Source organism: Echinops telfairi, unplaced genomic scaffold, assembly GCF_000313985.2.
Source record: "Echinops telfairi isolate 266 unplaced genomic scaffold, ASM31398v2 ScPeMD7_18;HRSCAF=68, whole genome shotgun sequence".
Lineage (NCBI taxonomy): Eukaryota > Metazoa > Chordata > Mammalia > Afrosoricida > Tenrecidae > Echinops > Echinops telfairi.
The window spans coordinates 84,315,396-84,333,040 of NW_022103915.1; the positions used below are offsets into that span (position 1 = coordinate 84,315,396).

A 17,645-nucleotide genomic window follows, 5' to 3' on the forward strand; every position below is an offset into this window, starting at 1 on the left:
CGATTGGAGAGCTGCGTGGGCCACGCCACGGGGTCATTAGTCGAGCCTCCTGCCTGTTACCACGAGCTCGTAGCCCATTGGGGACTATTACTTGGCAATCAAATAAGAGCCCACCTCTAAGGCGGGATGCTGCGCCAAATTCTCAAATCCCGGTAGGGGAAACCCGTTTGTCAATCAACCTACGTCCCGCCTCCTTAGGTAACAATACCGCTACGCTGTGACGACATTCCTGCCATTTCCCCGCCCACGGGCGGGCCCATGATGGGTTTAACGCCTCCTGATTGGCCCCTGGGCTAGATCAAGGGGGACTGACCAATCTTCCGATCGCCTCACCGCAGTGGTCCCGTAACGGATGCCGATTGGCTCGCGAGATTCGAAGACCTGCCACCACCACCACCCCGTACTCGACAGGTGAACTTTGACCCCAAACGGATTGCCCTGTTTAAAGCCCGGAAAGCCCGAGGTCACATGACTTGGTCCTTGGAGGCCGCCATCTTGGTTTGAGTGGTCGCCAAGTAGTGAGTTTTCAGAAGGCAGAGAGCGGAAACATCGCAGCGCTTTTTGGAAACTGGCCTGGCCGGGAAAGCACCAGTGGTTGGACTGTTGCTAGGGACGGAGAGCTCGGAATAGAGCGCTTCGGGAGGAAGTTCACATGGCTCATCGGGCTAATGGCACCACCATTCCCTAGCGATTCCAAACCAGGAAGCGGGCAGGAACCCTCATTCACAAGTTCTCCATCTCCGAGTCCTCAGCCCTGATAGTTCTGCCCTCTTCCCACGCTCTCTGCGCTGCTCCAGTTTCAGCCGGTCCCTCCGCTTGCTTAGCCTGTTTGCTACAATCCCCTACAGGTGTCTCACCTGCCAGGGTCACACCTCTCTCTCTCATCCACACGCTGAGGAGACCAGACTCCTTACCCAGACACGCTTGGCAACGCGCAGGGCCCACGTGTTTCCGCACCCCTTGCTCCAAAGAGTGTATAGGCACCCAGACCTGTGCCTCTGTAAAACAGCACCTATTTTAACCAGCCCCTTGGTCAACTCTTCCGCGAAGACCCCGTCCACTGCCGGGGCCAGGGGTCGGGAGCTGGAGGTGAGGGGTGGGCCTAGGCGCATTTGCCTCGTGGCATCGTCCCCGCACTGAACACGTGTGCGGTAAGTCATGGATGCATAAGCTGCTTTCTTTGGCCATATGGGGCCATCCTTCGTCCAGGTGCTTTCCGGATCCCCAACCCTCCAGGTCGCCCAAGTGCATTCCCACCGGATCACCGGAACCAGAGAGCAACTAGCCCTAACCGTGAAAGACGCATTGTAAATAGGCAGAAACGGCCCATTTTTGCAAAAACTGCCAACAAGTCGATGTGGACTCTCGGTGACCTTACAGGACTGGGCAAAACAGCCCCGGTGAGTTTCCGAGACTAGGATAGAAAGCCCATCTTTTTCCTTAAAGGCTGGTGGTTTTGAACATCAGACCTTGCGGTAAGGAGCCCAACGCATATCCGCTATGCCAGCGGGGCAAGAAGGATTTCTGTAGCCAGATAAGGTAAGGTTTGAGAGCTGAATCACAGAAGCCCAACTAGAAAGTGTCAACCCCAATCGGTTGTGTGAGGTGGTAGAGGCAGAAGGGTCCAGAAACACGAAGATCCCTATTATCAAACAGCAAAACTCAAGCTTCTCACTTTTGCAAAAATTCTCTCCCATCCCAACTTGTAACAAATACGTACCTCAGGAACTGGGGGACTTGGAGCAGAGCCGCAGTCGCTGATCACTGCTTCCGGACAGCCATCCCCAGCGGCAGCAATCTGGGCGGACTAGTTGAGCACCACAGACAAGCTCCGAAAGATTGTGGTTTCTCTGGAACGAAGGTCTTTACGGACTGGATCATAACCTAATCAAGATTTGGATGAGTCTCATTTAAGCGAAGTGTCTCATTTAAGCTAAGCAGGCCAACTAGGAGAAATCGGATTTTAGAAAATGTTTTTCAATTTTATTTTTGATTCTATAACAGGTTAGGCTCCTTACTATCTCATTTAAATCGAGGGGTGGGGCAGAAACACTCCAGGAAGTAGATTTTTCCAAACTATGTCTTTTTTGGGAGGGGAGGGGAGGGGAAGGGCGTGGTAGTGAGAAGAGTCTTAAAGAGTCCGTAATTTGTCCACTACTGAGTAGTGGACAGGGGATTTCAAAGCTGGGTTTCACAGCTGAGATCATAATGACTGAGATCTGCTGTAACACCCCCAAATTACATTTTGTATTGTGATGAAATTTGGCAAAAGACTAAATCTCGACACTAAATGACAGTACATTGTGATTGTATCTTCATCAAAGATTAGTCACCTGTTAAAAGGTTTACATATAGTGTGATAACAAGCAAAAACATTTTTTGATAGGTCAAAAAAGTAGAATATAAAACTATGTATGAAATATGATTAACCCCACGCTGTCCATTCCCGATCACAGAGATAGGAAGGATAGAGGAGAACTGACCCATAGTTTCCAGGCTGTGAACCTTCGAGGAGCCGACCGCCTTTCTCCCCCTGGGCAGCTGGTGATTAGCTGCTGAGTGCTTTAATCACTGTGCCACCAAGTATCCTTATGAAATATGATTACAGTTATGCATATCTGAATTTTAAATTTAGGCATAGTAGGGGGGGGGAGGAGAACATGTACCAGAAAATCTTTGTGTTTTAGTTACTGGTATCAAAAACTTTAAATATGGTGAGACTTAGCCCAGAAGTTGTATTTCTTACAATCTGTTCTAAATAAATCATTTAAAAAGTGGGTTAAAAAGTGGATACGGGCCCCCAGTAAAATGATTTTTTTTTAAAGTGGGTAAACATCTGTGAAGAAACATATCCATCAGAGTGAAAAAATATAAACATATGTCCCAGGGGGGACTTTGAAAAGAACTGTCACATAGGCTATCATTTCGTACAGTCATTATGCCCTCAAAACATTTTTAATGACAAGGAAAAATTCGCAATACAGTGGCAAACTAAATTTCAGTATGCAAAATTCTATGTACAATATGATCATAAAATATAAAAGGAGGTGAAAGACCGGAAAGGCATAAGCAGAAATGTTAATAGTGATCAACTCTGGGTAGAATGATTTTCTTCCTTAAAATGGTCTGATCTCTAGTTTTCTATAATCATGTTATTTTTAACTCAAATTTTACAAATAACTCCCACTTCCAGGCTTTCTCTGATATGCATATTGATTTTACAGAGAGACAGGCTAGGTGACTTGTGACTCATAAGACCCTTCTCTATTTGACTGTGAGCTGTGGAAGCAGGACACAGTCCTAATTACATTCCATGCCCATTGCCTACCACGGTGTGCTAATAAGTGTAGCCGAATGATCTACAGTAATGAAAAATTAGTATCTTTCCTCTTGTTGATGCAAACAACATCAATGAGATAAGTTTCCCTGTGAGAATATATATATGTATATATATATTAAGTAATGGTGTCCGATTCACCCATTATGATTAGAATTCTCAAGTACTAACCAACTGAGAAATTGAAAATGATGACATTTTGGAAAAAACAAAATTACAAAATGACCAAAGGATGTTATGCTCCAGAAGAGGGGAAAATGTGCCAATACAAGGGAATAGTCAGTAGAGTTTGGAAAAAGAGAATTTAAGCAAAATGGTAGGCTTGAGCATCTCCAGTTTGATCCAGAAGTTTCCTCACTAGATGACAAAACATTGGATCTCTTTCTAATCTCATTCCTATTTTAACTCCTTTGATAAATGTAATTTTTAATTGATCATTTTATTGGTGGCTCTTACAGCTATAACAATCCATAAATCAGTCATCAAACTAACTTGTACAGAAGCTGCCATCGTCATTTTCAAAACATTTTCCTTCTACTTGAGCCATTTGATATCAGCTCCTCCTTATTCCCTCCCTCCCACCTTACCACCCTTGTGAACCTTTAATAAATTATATATTATTTCCTCTGAAATGTTATAGTAATATTCTGTGATAGAAAATTACATTGTCCAATATAGTAGCCACTATTCATATGTGGCACTTAAGCATTTTTAATACAGCTAATCTGAATTGAGAAATGCTAAAAATATAAAATGCACACTGGATTTTGAGGTTTTGAAGATTTAATATGAAAAATAGCTCATTGGTAATTGTTTAATATCAATTACACATTGAGAATTGATACTTTTGCTAGATTAGATTCAAATATACAGTGAACCCTCGCCACTTCGCGCTTCGACTTCCGCGGCTTCACTCTATTGTGGTTTTTGCATAACAGCGCATGCTGTGTCGTTACTGCCACTGATTGGCTCATACTGTACATGCTTGATGCCATAAATAATATAATAAATAATAAATGATAATTGTAACGTCCAAAATGTTTTACTGTATTTTCCCTTTTTCGTTTAATAAATTGGGTAATACGAGTGTAATGGTGACTAAAGGGTGTTTTATCATGTCCTCTATGCTCTAACTACGAAATATTTGATTTACAAATAAGGAATCCTACTTTGCGGAATTTCATTTATCACGGTAGGGTCTAGAACCGATTAACCGCGATAAACGAGGGTTCACTGTATTATTAAAGTTTGTTTCTTTTTTTTGACTACTTATAAAACTGCATTATGGGGAAGCTTCCAAACATTCATGGAAATGTGGAATTAAACAATGATGGCACTTTCCCCCAGGCTTTTTGAAAGCGATCAGTATATGGCTTACACTGTATTTCCTACTGGACAGGGTGAAAAGGAGCCGTGGTGCTGATGCTGAGTTGGATTGCTAATCTCTAGGTACGTGGTTCAAACCCACAGCTGCTCCCAGAGAGAAAGATGAGGCTGTCCACTTCCCTAAAGATTTACAGCCTCAGGAACCCTATCACTATGAATCAGAATCAACTCCCTGGCTGTGGTTAGATTTATAGTCTTGGAGTCTTTACCACTTGCCTATCTCTACTTTAAAGCATACTCCAGTTATCTTCGAATACCCTACCTACAGCCACTGTCTGGGCCATGAAGTGTCATTTAAATGAGGGGTCTCCACTGGGCTTCTTTTACCCCGCCAATATTTTGCTCAGTTAACTTTTTTTTTTTTGCTCAGTTAACTTTTTATATATTTGTACCTGAAAAAACTTTAAAACAGTGTGACAGAAATGTGTGTTTAATCAGAACATACCGTTAGCAAAATTAAAATTTTAAAATTACCCCTAATGTACTACCAAGAGATAATCACTTAAGGATGCTTTGGTATATATCCTTTGTGATTTTTTCCAGTATACAAATAGCTACAGAGGCATACACATGTTTTAGCAAAAAAGGGATCATACTGTACATGTATTTTTCTAATCTATTTTCATTTTTACCCAATATGATATAGAAACACCTTTTCATGTCAATAAGTCCATTTTTTAAATAATTTTTTTCCAGGCCTGACTCAAAAGCCACCCAGGTATGAGCCACTCCTTAACCACCTTACTTAAAATCAAAACCTACACACACCCCTTCTCAATCGCCCTTCAAGGAACCCATTCTCCATAGCATTCACCACCTCTTACCATACTGTAAAATGCATGTCATTCTTGCCTGTCCCCTGATAAGAATGAGATTAGTGCCTGTTTACTTCTCCCACCAGTGCCAACAGCTGTGCTTAGTGCACAGAAGATGCGGGAATATTTACTGTGTGAATTAAGAACAATGTAGTATTAGATTCTTTTTCTGTTCTGTGTTGTTTTCTGGCTGATTTTTAAAATGTTGCTAATTTATTTATATCATGTCTATATCTGCATTTAAGACAGCTGCTTGTAACATTTTCTTCATCTCTGCTCTGAAGGAAAAACAAAATGTCGATATCCATTTGCCAGAAATTGTAAGTAAACGTTGTTCACATTTTTACCAAAAGTGCTATTTGGGGAATCACATTCTGGGAGCCCTGTCTGCAGGACACATGATGCATGGATTCCTTCCTCAAGACTCATGCCATCCAGTCGGTGCAGTGGTTGGAGGAGGAGATTAGGATTGCCCAGGGGGGTCCGAGACAGTACATTTTTCCAAGGGCAGAAAGCTTGTCTTCCTCCTGCACTGTTCCTTGTTATCAGGCGCTTCTGAGTCCGTTTGACTCCTAGCGACACCCCCTGTACGACAGCAGCGCTCCGCTGGTCCTGCGCATCCCCACCGTTGTTCTTAGGTCCGAGCTCATTGTTGCAGCCACTGTGTCCACCCATCTTGTTGAGGGCCTTCCTCTTTCTCACTGCCTGTCCACTTCACCAAGCATGCTGTCCCTCTCCAGGGACACGGCTCTCCTGACATGTCCAACATATGTGAGACTTTGCTCCTCTACGGAGCACGCTGGTGCTTCTTCCAAGACAGAGCTAGTTGTTCTTTTGACAGTCCACCAGACTTTCCATATTCCTAGATAGTTCCAAGTTGAGCCCTAGATTCGGCCAGGTCATCACAGGGCAGCCGAGCTGAGAAAACTCTGCTGAGCTTGGTAGAGTAAGCTTAGGACCTATTGAGTCCACAGTTGTTGTTTCCGGGAAAAACAATGGTGCAAACTTCATATTTGGTGCCAGCTGTTGGAAGTGTGGTTGTCACTACTTCACTCAGTGACTTCTCACAGTAGCCACCAAACCTTTTGTTCCTCAAGCAACTGTGTGGGGTTAAAGGGAAGAGGGAACCCCACAAAACATCACAGGTTCAGTAGGCGCAATTGTACAGCGATAATAAGTAGAGGTTATAGTAAAGTCATAGAGAGCATGAGAGTTAAAGGATAGAGTCAAGTAATGGAGTCAGACGCAATTCATGGTAGCATTGCTCACCTCAGCCCCACTTGATGGTCCTCGTGGAGGGGGCTTAGCCGTCAGAGTAGAAGCAGCTGCCTCGTCCTCCTTAGCCACCTCTCAGCCAGCCACCCTCCCTAGAACCAGGGAGCCTCCTTATTTATTGCTAACCACGCATCATATCACTTTAGGGGGATCTGATTACAGAGTCATACATCACAGGAAAGGGGCAATACAATTCATCCTAGAACAAGTTTGATCACTCTGGTGTCTCATACAATAAAACAGACAATTACTATTCTGGGAGGCATGGGAGTCCCCTGATAGCAGACAATAACCTAAGTCACAGGGAGGGGTAGCGACATAGGCAATACAATCAATAGGAGGGGGATGACTTAGGGGTGTGCCCATATTTGCTGTGGGATAAACAGTGGTGTCTGCTTGATCTAGACAGCTGATAATGGCTACCTAACCTTGGTCATCCTTGGGCGGGTTTGCCCTCTCTGGTATCTCCTGCAAGTAAACAGACAACTTTTAGGAGCCCAAAGAGGAGTGTGAATGGCACTGTGTTGTGCAACACCCTTCAGTGGATCCACAGCCTTGGAATTCTGCTCATAGGATGCTTTCCACACATGGCATCTCTTTTGGTGTCATCTCACTGGAATACCGTGGTCCCTTTACCTCTCCTGTTAAAAACCTACATTTTCCATTGTTTTACATTTTATGTGCTACAGTAAAATGTTGCAAAACTTTTTTTATAACTAGGTAAAAATCAGTCACTAAACCAATCACACAGCAGTGGAGTTAAATGCTGTAACCATTGCAGCTTGATGACATTAACTATTAAGAGCATCTAAATCCTTTCCCCCTAATGTCATGTTCGCCCAGCTACTCTGTATATTTTCCTATAGCAAGAGACTGCAAAGGCAACACTACAATAATTAACACATAACCCCCAAACACGTTTATTGCACTGGTTTATGCGAAGACTGGACATGTCTGCACGGAATTTAAAATGAGGACCATGATTCCTGTCAGACATAATTTTGATGTGGTCCTTCACAGGAGCTGCAGAGGGGTGGACTACATAACCCCTGGCAATCCCATCCAATGTAACAGTTTGCATTAATATGGCTGAAAGTAGATGTTTCAGGGGCCCAGAAGGAAAAGCAGGGGCCCCATTTTGCCAGGCCTACTTCAAGCCTGAGGCGGGCAGCAAGGTGGTGGTTGTGAGATGCCATCGAGCTGTTTCCAAGCGATAGGGGCCCTATGCACAGCAAAACAAACACTGCCCACTCCCGCGCCATCCCACACGCGTGCCTATGCAGCAGGGCGGCCAGGGAGAAACACTGTTCCCGCCTCCTAATCAGAGGCTGAGCCACAATTCAGACCAGGGCTTCTATCAAGCAAAGGTTTGGGGCAGCTGTCCTTGTTTTTTGCCTCTTTTTCTGGCGGCAGTCCCATAGTACCAACATACACTCTCTCAGTCACGCTGAGGTTAGTGCTGGTGGAGTTCTTGTTTTTTGAGCATTTGGGTGGGGGAGTGGGCTTTGCGGGGAGGTTATATTCGTCTGTCTGTCTCAGTCTCTGCCCTTTCCCAAATGCCTGTTGCTCTCATTCTTTACCTTAATACAGTCATGACGTACGTGATGATGGTATCAAAGAATGTTCTGATCTGACCCCACCCAGGAGACCAGTGTAGAAGCCACAAACCCTGCTCAGTCCTTCTCATGAAACTTCCGGGCTTTATTCATTCATTCATTCATTTATTTATTTTTAATACGACCATTACATAGTACACAAAAATAAAAGTCAAATGAACTTGGTATTTATAAATTATTAAATAAAAATACAGGAATATATATTTATATTTATAGAGCTTTTTTCTTTTCTTCTAAACTAACCGAATCTGTTCTCCCGCCATTTTATGATTTAAAAAAGTAAATAGTATATGCCCGAAAATAAGTGGGACGTGGGATTAATAACCGCAGGACCTAGTTGCCCTACTTCCACTTCTTCCTTGGCCAAAGTCCCTACTTGTCCCTTTGGGTTCTGGAGAGCAAGAAACACCCTCTACACTATTTAATCTCTGAAAAAAATGGCAACTACATGACTTCCTTTATTATTATTTTTTTAATGAAATGGATTTAAAAATTGGGAGCCATCCTCAGCCTTCTTGGCCAAGAGCTAATCCCAAGAAACTGTATGGCTCTAGGAGAGTCCCTAGTTTTCCCTGACGGAAGAGTCTCTGGAGTCCCGTGTCCTTCGAGCTAAGAAGGGGTGACAAGTCAGCCTGCCCACTGCAGCCCAGCCCAGCTACGTTTCTAGGAATCTAGACCAAGCCCAGGGCATTTTGGTAATGGCCATTTGGTCGTGGTCCCTGCTGCCCCTGCTGCTGAAGGCCCACAGGAGCCCTAACAGGACAGGCATCTTGTGGCAGGGGTAGGCTGCATCCGCCCCAGACCCTGGGGAGCACGGCTCCAATTTGGAGCTGATGGTTTAGTCAGTGGTTCTCCAACTGTTTTTTCCTTTTCAGCAGCAAACCCCTTAATTCAAATAAAATCTTACCCTGAACCCCGATATATAAGACAACTCTAAGGGGAGCTGTTCTGTTTGAGGACAAGTAGCCCAGCCTGCTCACCCCACCCCCCAAGGACTCCAGAAGTGACCCCTACAAAACTCTGGGGCTCTGCCAAGCAGTTTGAAAACCACCGGCCTAGTCTGTCCTGAGCAAGTCAGAGACCCCCACCCCACCCCACTGCCCGCCACAGGCCGGCTCTGAGTTTGTGCGCTCCACCCACTCACGTGGCTCAGGCAGCCTGCCAGCTCCCCTATAAAGACCATGAAAAAGTGCAGCCCTCTCCACAAAGCAAAAGTCTGGACTAAACACCTGAGGCCAATTTTAGTCCCACAGTCTCACAAGCACAACTATGGTGCCACATTCTGGGACCAAGAGACAACCTCCAAGAAGAGCCAACGGGGTTCTAGCTGGCCGTGGGCAGGGTTCTAGAGCATGTGCGTGCAGCGGAAGTCGGCCCTGGCGAGCAGCAGTGCGGTCAGGCTCAGGGAGTGCGTCTGGAGAGGGTGTTTGCTCTCCAAGAGAATCTAGCCTTCTGGACGGCCAGCCCTGAAGTTAATCACACCCCCACGTGGTGAGGGACAGATAAGTAACCCTCATGCAAACAGCGTGGCTTCCACGGAAATCGGAATGCTTCTAGGTCACAGTCAGTATTCTAGAACCCATGCGCCGGCCCCACATCAAGCAGCATCAGGGCCCAGTGCACGGAACAGGCTGGTCAGAGAGAGCACATCCCTCTCACACCCGTGGGGTTTCCAGGTGCCAACGCTCCTCTCAAAGCCTCTACGCTCCGTCTCACTGAGACAGCGCTGGCCCGGACTGTGCTCCCAATCGGCATTTATGTCCCCACACTTGAGGAAAATTAGTTGGAGCCCCAATTTAGTGTTTAAATTTGGGTACGGAGGTCCCCGGGACAAGGAACCCCTCTAGACACCATTGTGCCTCAGTGGGAGAGGAAGGCTGCGAGCAGGCAGTGTCAGCTCCTGAAGCCTCCCCACACCCAGGCTCCAGGCTCCTGGGCCCTGCCTATCTGTCAGAGCGCAGGAGGCAGCAGCAAGTACAGGGTGCACAGAATGAAGGTGAGGAAGGAACCCGGCCAGCTGCTGACCGCTCTCTCCTCCCAAGTCCTGCTCACCACTTTCTGTGGAGCAGGGCCAAGGCCTCCTCTGGATACAGTGTTTCAGTTTTGCCCTGCCCTCAGCCTTGAGCTTCAGGACAGAAGGGGAGAGGGGGGAGGGCATGGGAGGTTAGGAGCAGAGGCAGGGAAGCGCCCCTTCTGGCCACAGCAACAGGAAATGTGTTCTCTGAGTAGCCTCCTACCACCAGCAGCTTAGACAAGCAGCCCAGCATGCACAGGAGCACATGTGCGCATGCGCATGCACACGCATGTCCAGGGAGCCCGCTCTCTGCAGCTGCTTCTCACGAGCACCTGAGAACCCCTTCGTCCATCCAAAGCAATGTGCCTTCTGCCTTCTCCCCAAATCCCCCTCATCCAATGGAGATGCAACCCCTGGGCAAGCCCCCCTTTTCCCTGGGGCTGCACCCCAAGCTCCAGGCACGGTGCTGCGTGCCCACCAATAAGCATGATCCTTCCCGCCTTCCCCTCTCCCAGGGATCACTCCACCTGCTGGCCCTCTGATCGTCCCACTACATCCCCAGTTCACCCTTCTGTCCACCTGCCGGACACACTCGGCTCCCTCACACCCTGCCCTGCCCCTGCCCTCCCTGTTCCTTGCCCATCCTTCACTGGACTTCTTCCCAGGGCAATGCTCTGTGTTCTTCCTGCTCTCCCAGTCTCCAGCCAGACTTAGTCCCACCTGGCCTCGGGCTGCCTCACTTGCTAGCAAAAAAGGCCCCTACAGTGACCAGGGCCCCCAGTGCCACGGCCCCTGTCAGCACTGTCCTCACTGACGCCCAGTTCCCCTCCCGCAGGCGCCGCGCCTCCTCCAGGGCCCCGTCCCCGTACAGAGCTGTGAACTCCGCCTGTGGGAGAGAAGGGAAGTAGGAGAGAAAGAAGTATCAGAATGGGGAAGAGTGGAGAAAAGGAGAGGAAGGGTTCCCATTCCGTCCACGGTGAACACTACTACCTCACACCCAGCTCCTCCCTGGCCAACCTCTGCTACCTAGAAGCCCCCTCTCACCCCTGCCCCCAGGGCCCCTGATGCTCTCCCCCTTTGAATGCCTGGCTCATTGCCCCTTCGCCCTCTCTTGCTTTGGTCAAACATTCTGCTCAGGATGTTTGCATGGCTAGTGTCCTTCACCAAGGCATGGCTGACTGCCCCGCCCCCAGCCCGGGAGTCAGGGGAGTGAGGTCCCTGACAGATGGAGGCCTTGCCTGACACCAGGTTCCTGAAGGCGGGCCTTGGGCGCCATGTATTCTGCGTCCTGCTTTGGACCCTGAACCCATTCAGTGAGACTGCCTGGCAGCCCCGAGCAGAGTCCAGCGCTATACCCGCAGTCCGATTCGACCCAGATGGGAAGACTCAGCCCCCCACGCCTCGCCCCCCCAGCACAGCAGCCCCCACCCCCAATCCAAGCCCCCACCTTCCCATAGAGATGAGCTTTTGCGGAGGGGCGTTCTGAGCAATCACTGAGAAGCTTCTCACCCAGCCCCCGCTGCTGCGGATCCAGTCAGCCAGCCTCGTCTCCAGGTAGACCACCATCCACTCCTGCACTTGCCCCGCCAGTGGCTCCATCTCCTTGTTGACACTCTCGGCACACAGCGCGGCCCCAAAGACAAAGAAGGCCACCAGGCGGCCCCAGTTGGGGCCCCCTTGGAAGAGTTCATCAGAGACCTGGGTGAAGCGTTGCTGGGCTGAGCCAGGAGTCACATGCAGCTGGGCTGCCAGGTCGGAGAAGGTGCGCCGGAAGCGGGTCTCGAACTCATCTCCAGCTGCCCGCATGGCTTGGTGCAGCGGGTCCGCTGCTGGGCCCTCCCCAGGGCCAGCTCCACACACATAACCCTTCTGCCTCAGTTTGTAGCCCACAAAGTCTGCCACCAGAGCCCGTGTGTCTGGCGCTGAGGCTGGGGTCGCCATGCGGACAGCTGTAAGGGTCGGGTAGAAGACTGGCATGAATCCGTGGAGAGGAATCCCAAAGGGGCATTTCTGTTTGGGCCAGCCCAGAGGGGTAGGGGAGGTGTGGGAGCGGGGGTGGGCGGGTGGGGCGGAGGCTCGGAGGGAGACCACTAACTAGGCCAGGAGGAGCAAGAACCAGGGAATGAAGTCAGGGAGGGATCTGGCCATGAAACTCAGATGATGCCAAATGAAATGGAAAGCACGTACATTTTATTTCTCAAACACTTTAGACTGGTTTTGGGGTTTTTTTTGTAATACGACAGCCATGTGACTCCCCCAGCCCCACTGTCTGTAGTGCACACCTTTTTAGCTGGAGAAAGGGACTGAGGGCCTTTCTAGGGGTGAGATGTGAGGTTGTTGGCAGAGGTGCCAGATGGGGGAGGTGGGAGAAGCAGAGGGGTGCCGGTGTAGAGAAAACAAGGGGACACTCACCCAGCCTGGATGGCAGCTCTTAGGACCCAGCACTGGTGGCAGGGAGCCCCCAGCTGGGGCCTTTCATGCTCCCAGCCAGCTTGGTGCCCTGGGAAGGGGAGGGGGAGATCAGAGCTAGGCAGGAAAGGCCAGGGAGCAGGGTCTGGCCTGGGAAGGGCTGGGGTTCCAGCGCCTGGGTCTGAGCCCCTGTCCCCTCCGGTCTGCCAGCTGTGTGGCTGAATCCATGTTTAATGACTGTCCTCCCGGGAAACCCAGAGCCCACGGCTTCCTGCCGACACCATCTCTACTCCTGGCTCCCACCGGGGCAGCCCAAAGGCCCAGCTCCTCCCTTACTCCCACCCCAGCCTGTCTCCAACCCCGCCCGCCTGCCAGGTTAGAGATCTCACGGGCCGCTGCCGGGATCCGGGCCGTTTCCTGGTGCAGGAGCTGGCAGGCAGGGAGGGAGGGAGGGAGGCAGGGAGGGAAGGAAGGAGGAGGAAAGGGGGGGGCAGGAGGGAGGACCCGGCGCCGGGTGATGATGGGGCCCAGAGATGCGTCCAGAGAGAGGGGCGGGGCTGGGACGCCAGCCTGGGAAGGGCCACAACTTGGAAAGAGAGAGCTGCCAAAGGTAAGAGGAGAGCCAAGCCAGAGGACACCCCGGCCCCGCGGGGCTGGCTCCTACGCCACAAGGCTGCCCACGGAAAGCATGCCCGGCCGTGGGGAATCTCAGACGAAATGCAAAACTTCCAGAAGGTTTCTGATGTTACGTGTACTTGTTGAACTTTTCCAGCCTCAGAGTGGGAGCGGGTAGGTAGGAAGAATCTCCCATTACCGTACTGTGGGGACCTCAGACTAGGTGCCCTGCCCCCACCCTCTGCCCTCCAAGGCACCAAGGGACCAAGACTGGCGTCACAAGCAGTTCACACCGATCACTTTTCTCCTCCTTTTGTAATCAACCTTTTTTTTCTGTTCTGTAACTCAACAATATAGAAGTACGGCGGGAAAACTACAGGTTTCTCCCCACCCACCCACCTCGAACCTACATGCGCCCCTCCCAAGAGGTCGCCAATGCTCAGGTTGATGTTTATCCTTTTGGATTTTGCAGATCCAAAATGTGTTTATATATGTGTGTATACACATGCACACAAGTCTATTCGGGCATACAGACACAGATTTCCATTGCACAGACAAAATCATACATTCGGTAAATCTTATTCAGCCACTGGACTTTTCCCACGATACAGGAGATATACCCGAATTATTTTTTAATGTCAGAGAACCACAGGGATTTCTCATCCATGGGTCATGTCTCTGTTTTCTGTGTCTCTCTTGCACAAGGCCACTGCAGCAGTTCCCAGGGGTGAGGCAGTGCCTGGCCACGGCTGGTCCACACAAGGACACGCGGGCATTCCTCTTGGCCCCTCCTTCGGAAGGGGGCGGCAGGGTTCACAGGGGCCCCAATCATCATGCAGGCTCCTGCAGGCCTGTTTCCTTTGGTCCCATTTGGTGGAAATCCCAACCAAAGGACAGGAAGAGGCAGGTCTTTCTCTCTCTGCTTCGGCCCAAGAACTCCCTCTGCCATGGTGATCACTGCAGGAAAAGAGTCTTTCCTGTGACAAGAAAAGTAGCAGTTGACAATTTTGAGGTCTTGTTCTTTTGTTGTTCCATGCTGTCAGTCTGGTTACAACAGCCTCCCCTGTTGCAGCCACCGTATCAGTCTCCTCTTTTGCACTGCCCTCTACCCAGGATGATAGTCTTCTCTAGGGACTAGTCCTTCCTGATAGCATACTCAGAGTGTGTGGGGGGAAGTCATTCTATCTTTGCTTTTTTTTTTTTTTTAATTGCCAGGAAGACCATGGCATGATGGAGTGGAAGGTGGAGGAGCAGATGGAGGAGGGAAAAAAAGTCTATCTTTGCGTCTAAGGAGCATTCTGGTCATACTTTTTCCAAGGTAGATTTGCTTGGTCTCTGGGAGTCCGTGGGCTATTTAATATTCTTTGTCAACATCATCATCCAAAGGCCTCAATTCTTTCTGCCTTGCTTATTCATTGTCCAGCTTTCCCACGCATGTGAGGTGATTAAAAAGACCGTGGCTGGGGTGTCTCAAGGTGACATCCTTGCTGTTTGACACCTGAAAGAGATCTGTTGCAGCAGATTTTCCCAGGGTAGTATATCATTCGATGTCCTGCTTCCATGAGCGTTGGTCATGGATCCAAATAAAATAAAATCCTTGACAACATCAGTCTTTTCTCTGTTGATTGCTTACTGGTCCACTTGTGAGGACTTCTGCATTCTTTATGTTGAGGAGTAATTCATACTGAAGGGTGTACTCTTTGATCTTCATTAGTAACTGCTTCAAATCCTCCTCACGTTCAGCGAGCAAGGGTGTGTCATCTGTCTATATCGCAGGGTGTCTTCCTCCAGTACGATGCCAAGTTCTTCATACAGTTCAGCTTCATAGATTATTTGCTCAATATGCAGATTAAGCAAGTATGGTGAAAGAATAGAACACTGACGGGCACTGATTTTAAGTCACAATCTATATATATCCTTGTTCTGGTCAAATGACTGCCTCTTGGCCCTACGCACAAGGAGCCCTGTGGAGTAGTGGTTACATGTTGGGCTGCAATCCACATGATTGGCAGTTCAAAGCCACTAGCAGCTCTGAGAGAGAAAGATTGGGCTTTCTCCACTTGCAAACAGTCTCTAAGAAACCCCCGGTGGTGGTGGTGGTGGTGGTAGGGGGGTGGTTACTATGACTCAGCATGAGTACAGTGAATAGAATTCCCATTCTTTGCAGTGTTATCCATAATTTTTTATGACCCACACAGTTAAAAGCCTTTGCATATAAAGGAATTGAGTTATTGGGTGTTAAATGTTTATATGCATATTTTATCCTTACAACAGTCCCTAAAATTTCACCCCCACCCCCACTCTATGGATAAGGCAATGGAAACCTGGAGAGGTTATGTAGCCCAAAGCGCCAATGAAGAAGCTGGAACTCCACCTAATTCTCTCTGCTTTGAAAACTAGTGGTCTCAAGGTTGACACTATGTTGCTTCAAGGTCACCTCTTCTCTTCTGGTATTCAGTATTCTCACAGTCAGTCTTCACAACATTTACAAGAGTGTGCTCAGTTTTCTCACAGTCAGTCTTCACAACATTTACAAGAGTGCGCTCAGTTTTCTCTTCTGAGCACAGCCTACTAGCTGCTTTGTGGCTGTATCTCTTTAGCTATTTCTTTTTCACGCTTAGGCTGATCATTGCAGCTGTCATCAGCAAAGTTGTCCCATCTTCAGAGAATCACCCAGTCTCACCGGGAGCCCTGGCGGCGGAGCGGTTACGCGTTGGGCTGCAACCCGCAAGGTGGGTGTTTAAAATGAGCAGCCGCTCTGGGGGAGACAGGGACCGTTCTGTCCTGTCCTCCTGTCCTTTAGGGTCATTTCAAGTCGGCAGTGACTAGATGGTAGTGGCCTGGGTTTGTTTCTGGAGTTTTCGTGTGGAATTCTCCTTTCTCCTGGCAACTTTACTTGAAATAAAAATACTCCCCCCACACACAGTAAGACCTTTTATTTGTCAACATTAAGTCTGAATTGAAATAAAAACACTTTTTAGTCTCCAGACACAAATATACTTTCATTTTCGCATGTATGTATATGCCCTTTGAGAGCAGGAACCGAATTTTATTCACTTGGGGTTTGCAAGAGGTGCAAATTGTTAACTCGCTCAGTGACTAACTGAAAGGTGGGAGATTCAAGTTCAACTCAAAGCACCTGTGGGAAAAGGCCGGCCGATCTACTTCCAGAAAGTCAGCCCCCCCAAACTCTCTGACACTCATGGAGTTGCCATGACATAAAATCAACTTGACGGAAACTAGTTGGGGGTTTGTGTCCTGGAAGCCTCAGGGCATTGACTGACCAAATCAATCAGTATCTCTGGCTAGTGACTGAGCAATCCCACCAGACTTTGGAAGATAACTCTGGTCGCCGCTAAAGAAAGACTTACTTGATATAAAGGCTCAATCTCAGATCTGAACAGCCGAATGAACAGAGCTGCTGGACCCACCACTCCCACCTGCAGGTCCAGACCTGTGTGCCCCAGGGTCATCTGACATCAACACACAGAGCCAAGGGACTGCAGTTCAACATGAAAGGCAGCCGAGTCTTTACCAGACAACCAAAGGCCGTCTCGGCTTCTATTCGTTCAATGGAAGGAATATTCATTCAATGACATATTTCCCAGGACAGCTACTTGACTGTAATAAGTTGTGTTGTTGCTGGGTGCTGTTGTGTTGATTTTAACTCATCACAACTCCAGGAGATAGAACTGCCCTGAAGGGTTTTATTGGCTGTCATCTTAATAGAAGCAGAACAGCAGATTCCACTAGCCAGGTAGCCAGGTAGCCACTGGTTGGCTACAAGCCACCAACCTTTCGTTTGTAGCTGAATGCTTAACTGGTGCACCACTAGGGCTCCTTTTGGCTAGAATCTACTGTACAATTATTTTTCACGCTAAGATGTGAAGATGTCCATTTATTTTATGTGTGTGTAAAGATGACAAATAAGACTCAGTATCACTTTAAAAGCAAGTCCTGGTTAAACAGCATTCCTGTGAGCTGAGATCTGCAGTTGGAAACCACCAGCAGCTCCCACGAGGAAGAAAGACTGGGCTTTCTACTCCTGTGAACGGTTACAGTCTCGGGAACCCACAGGGTCGCAATGAGCCAGCATTGCCTTGATGGCAGTGAGTTTTTTATGCTTTTTTTATGTATTGGAATTAAAATGCAAGCAGGAATTAATTATATACTATGAT

At 48.4% G+C, this 17,645-nt stretch overlaps 1 protein-coding gene across 1 annotated transcript in view; it reads right to left on the reverse strand.

Moving 5' to 3' along the window:
- Positions 1-13,154, reverse strand: part of LOC101660199 (bcl-2-like protein 2) — a 17,219-nt gene extending 4,065 nt beyond the window's left edge. The window contains exons 1-3 of the mRNA XM_045287663.1: positions 12,856-13,154; positions 11,953-12,392; positions 11,213-11,329 (exon numbers count right to left, since the gene is read on the reverse strand). Coding sequence (XP_045143598.1) covers positions 11,213-11,329; positions 11,953-12,384 — 549 coding nt within the window. The 5' untranslated portion in view covers positions 12,385-12,392; positions 12,856-13,154. The remainder of the gene's footprint in view (positions 1-11,212; positions 11,330-11,952; positions 12,393-12,855) is intronic.
- Between the last annotated feature and the right edge of the window lie 4,491 nt (positions 13,155-17,645).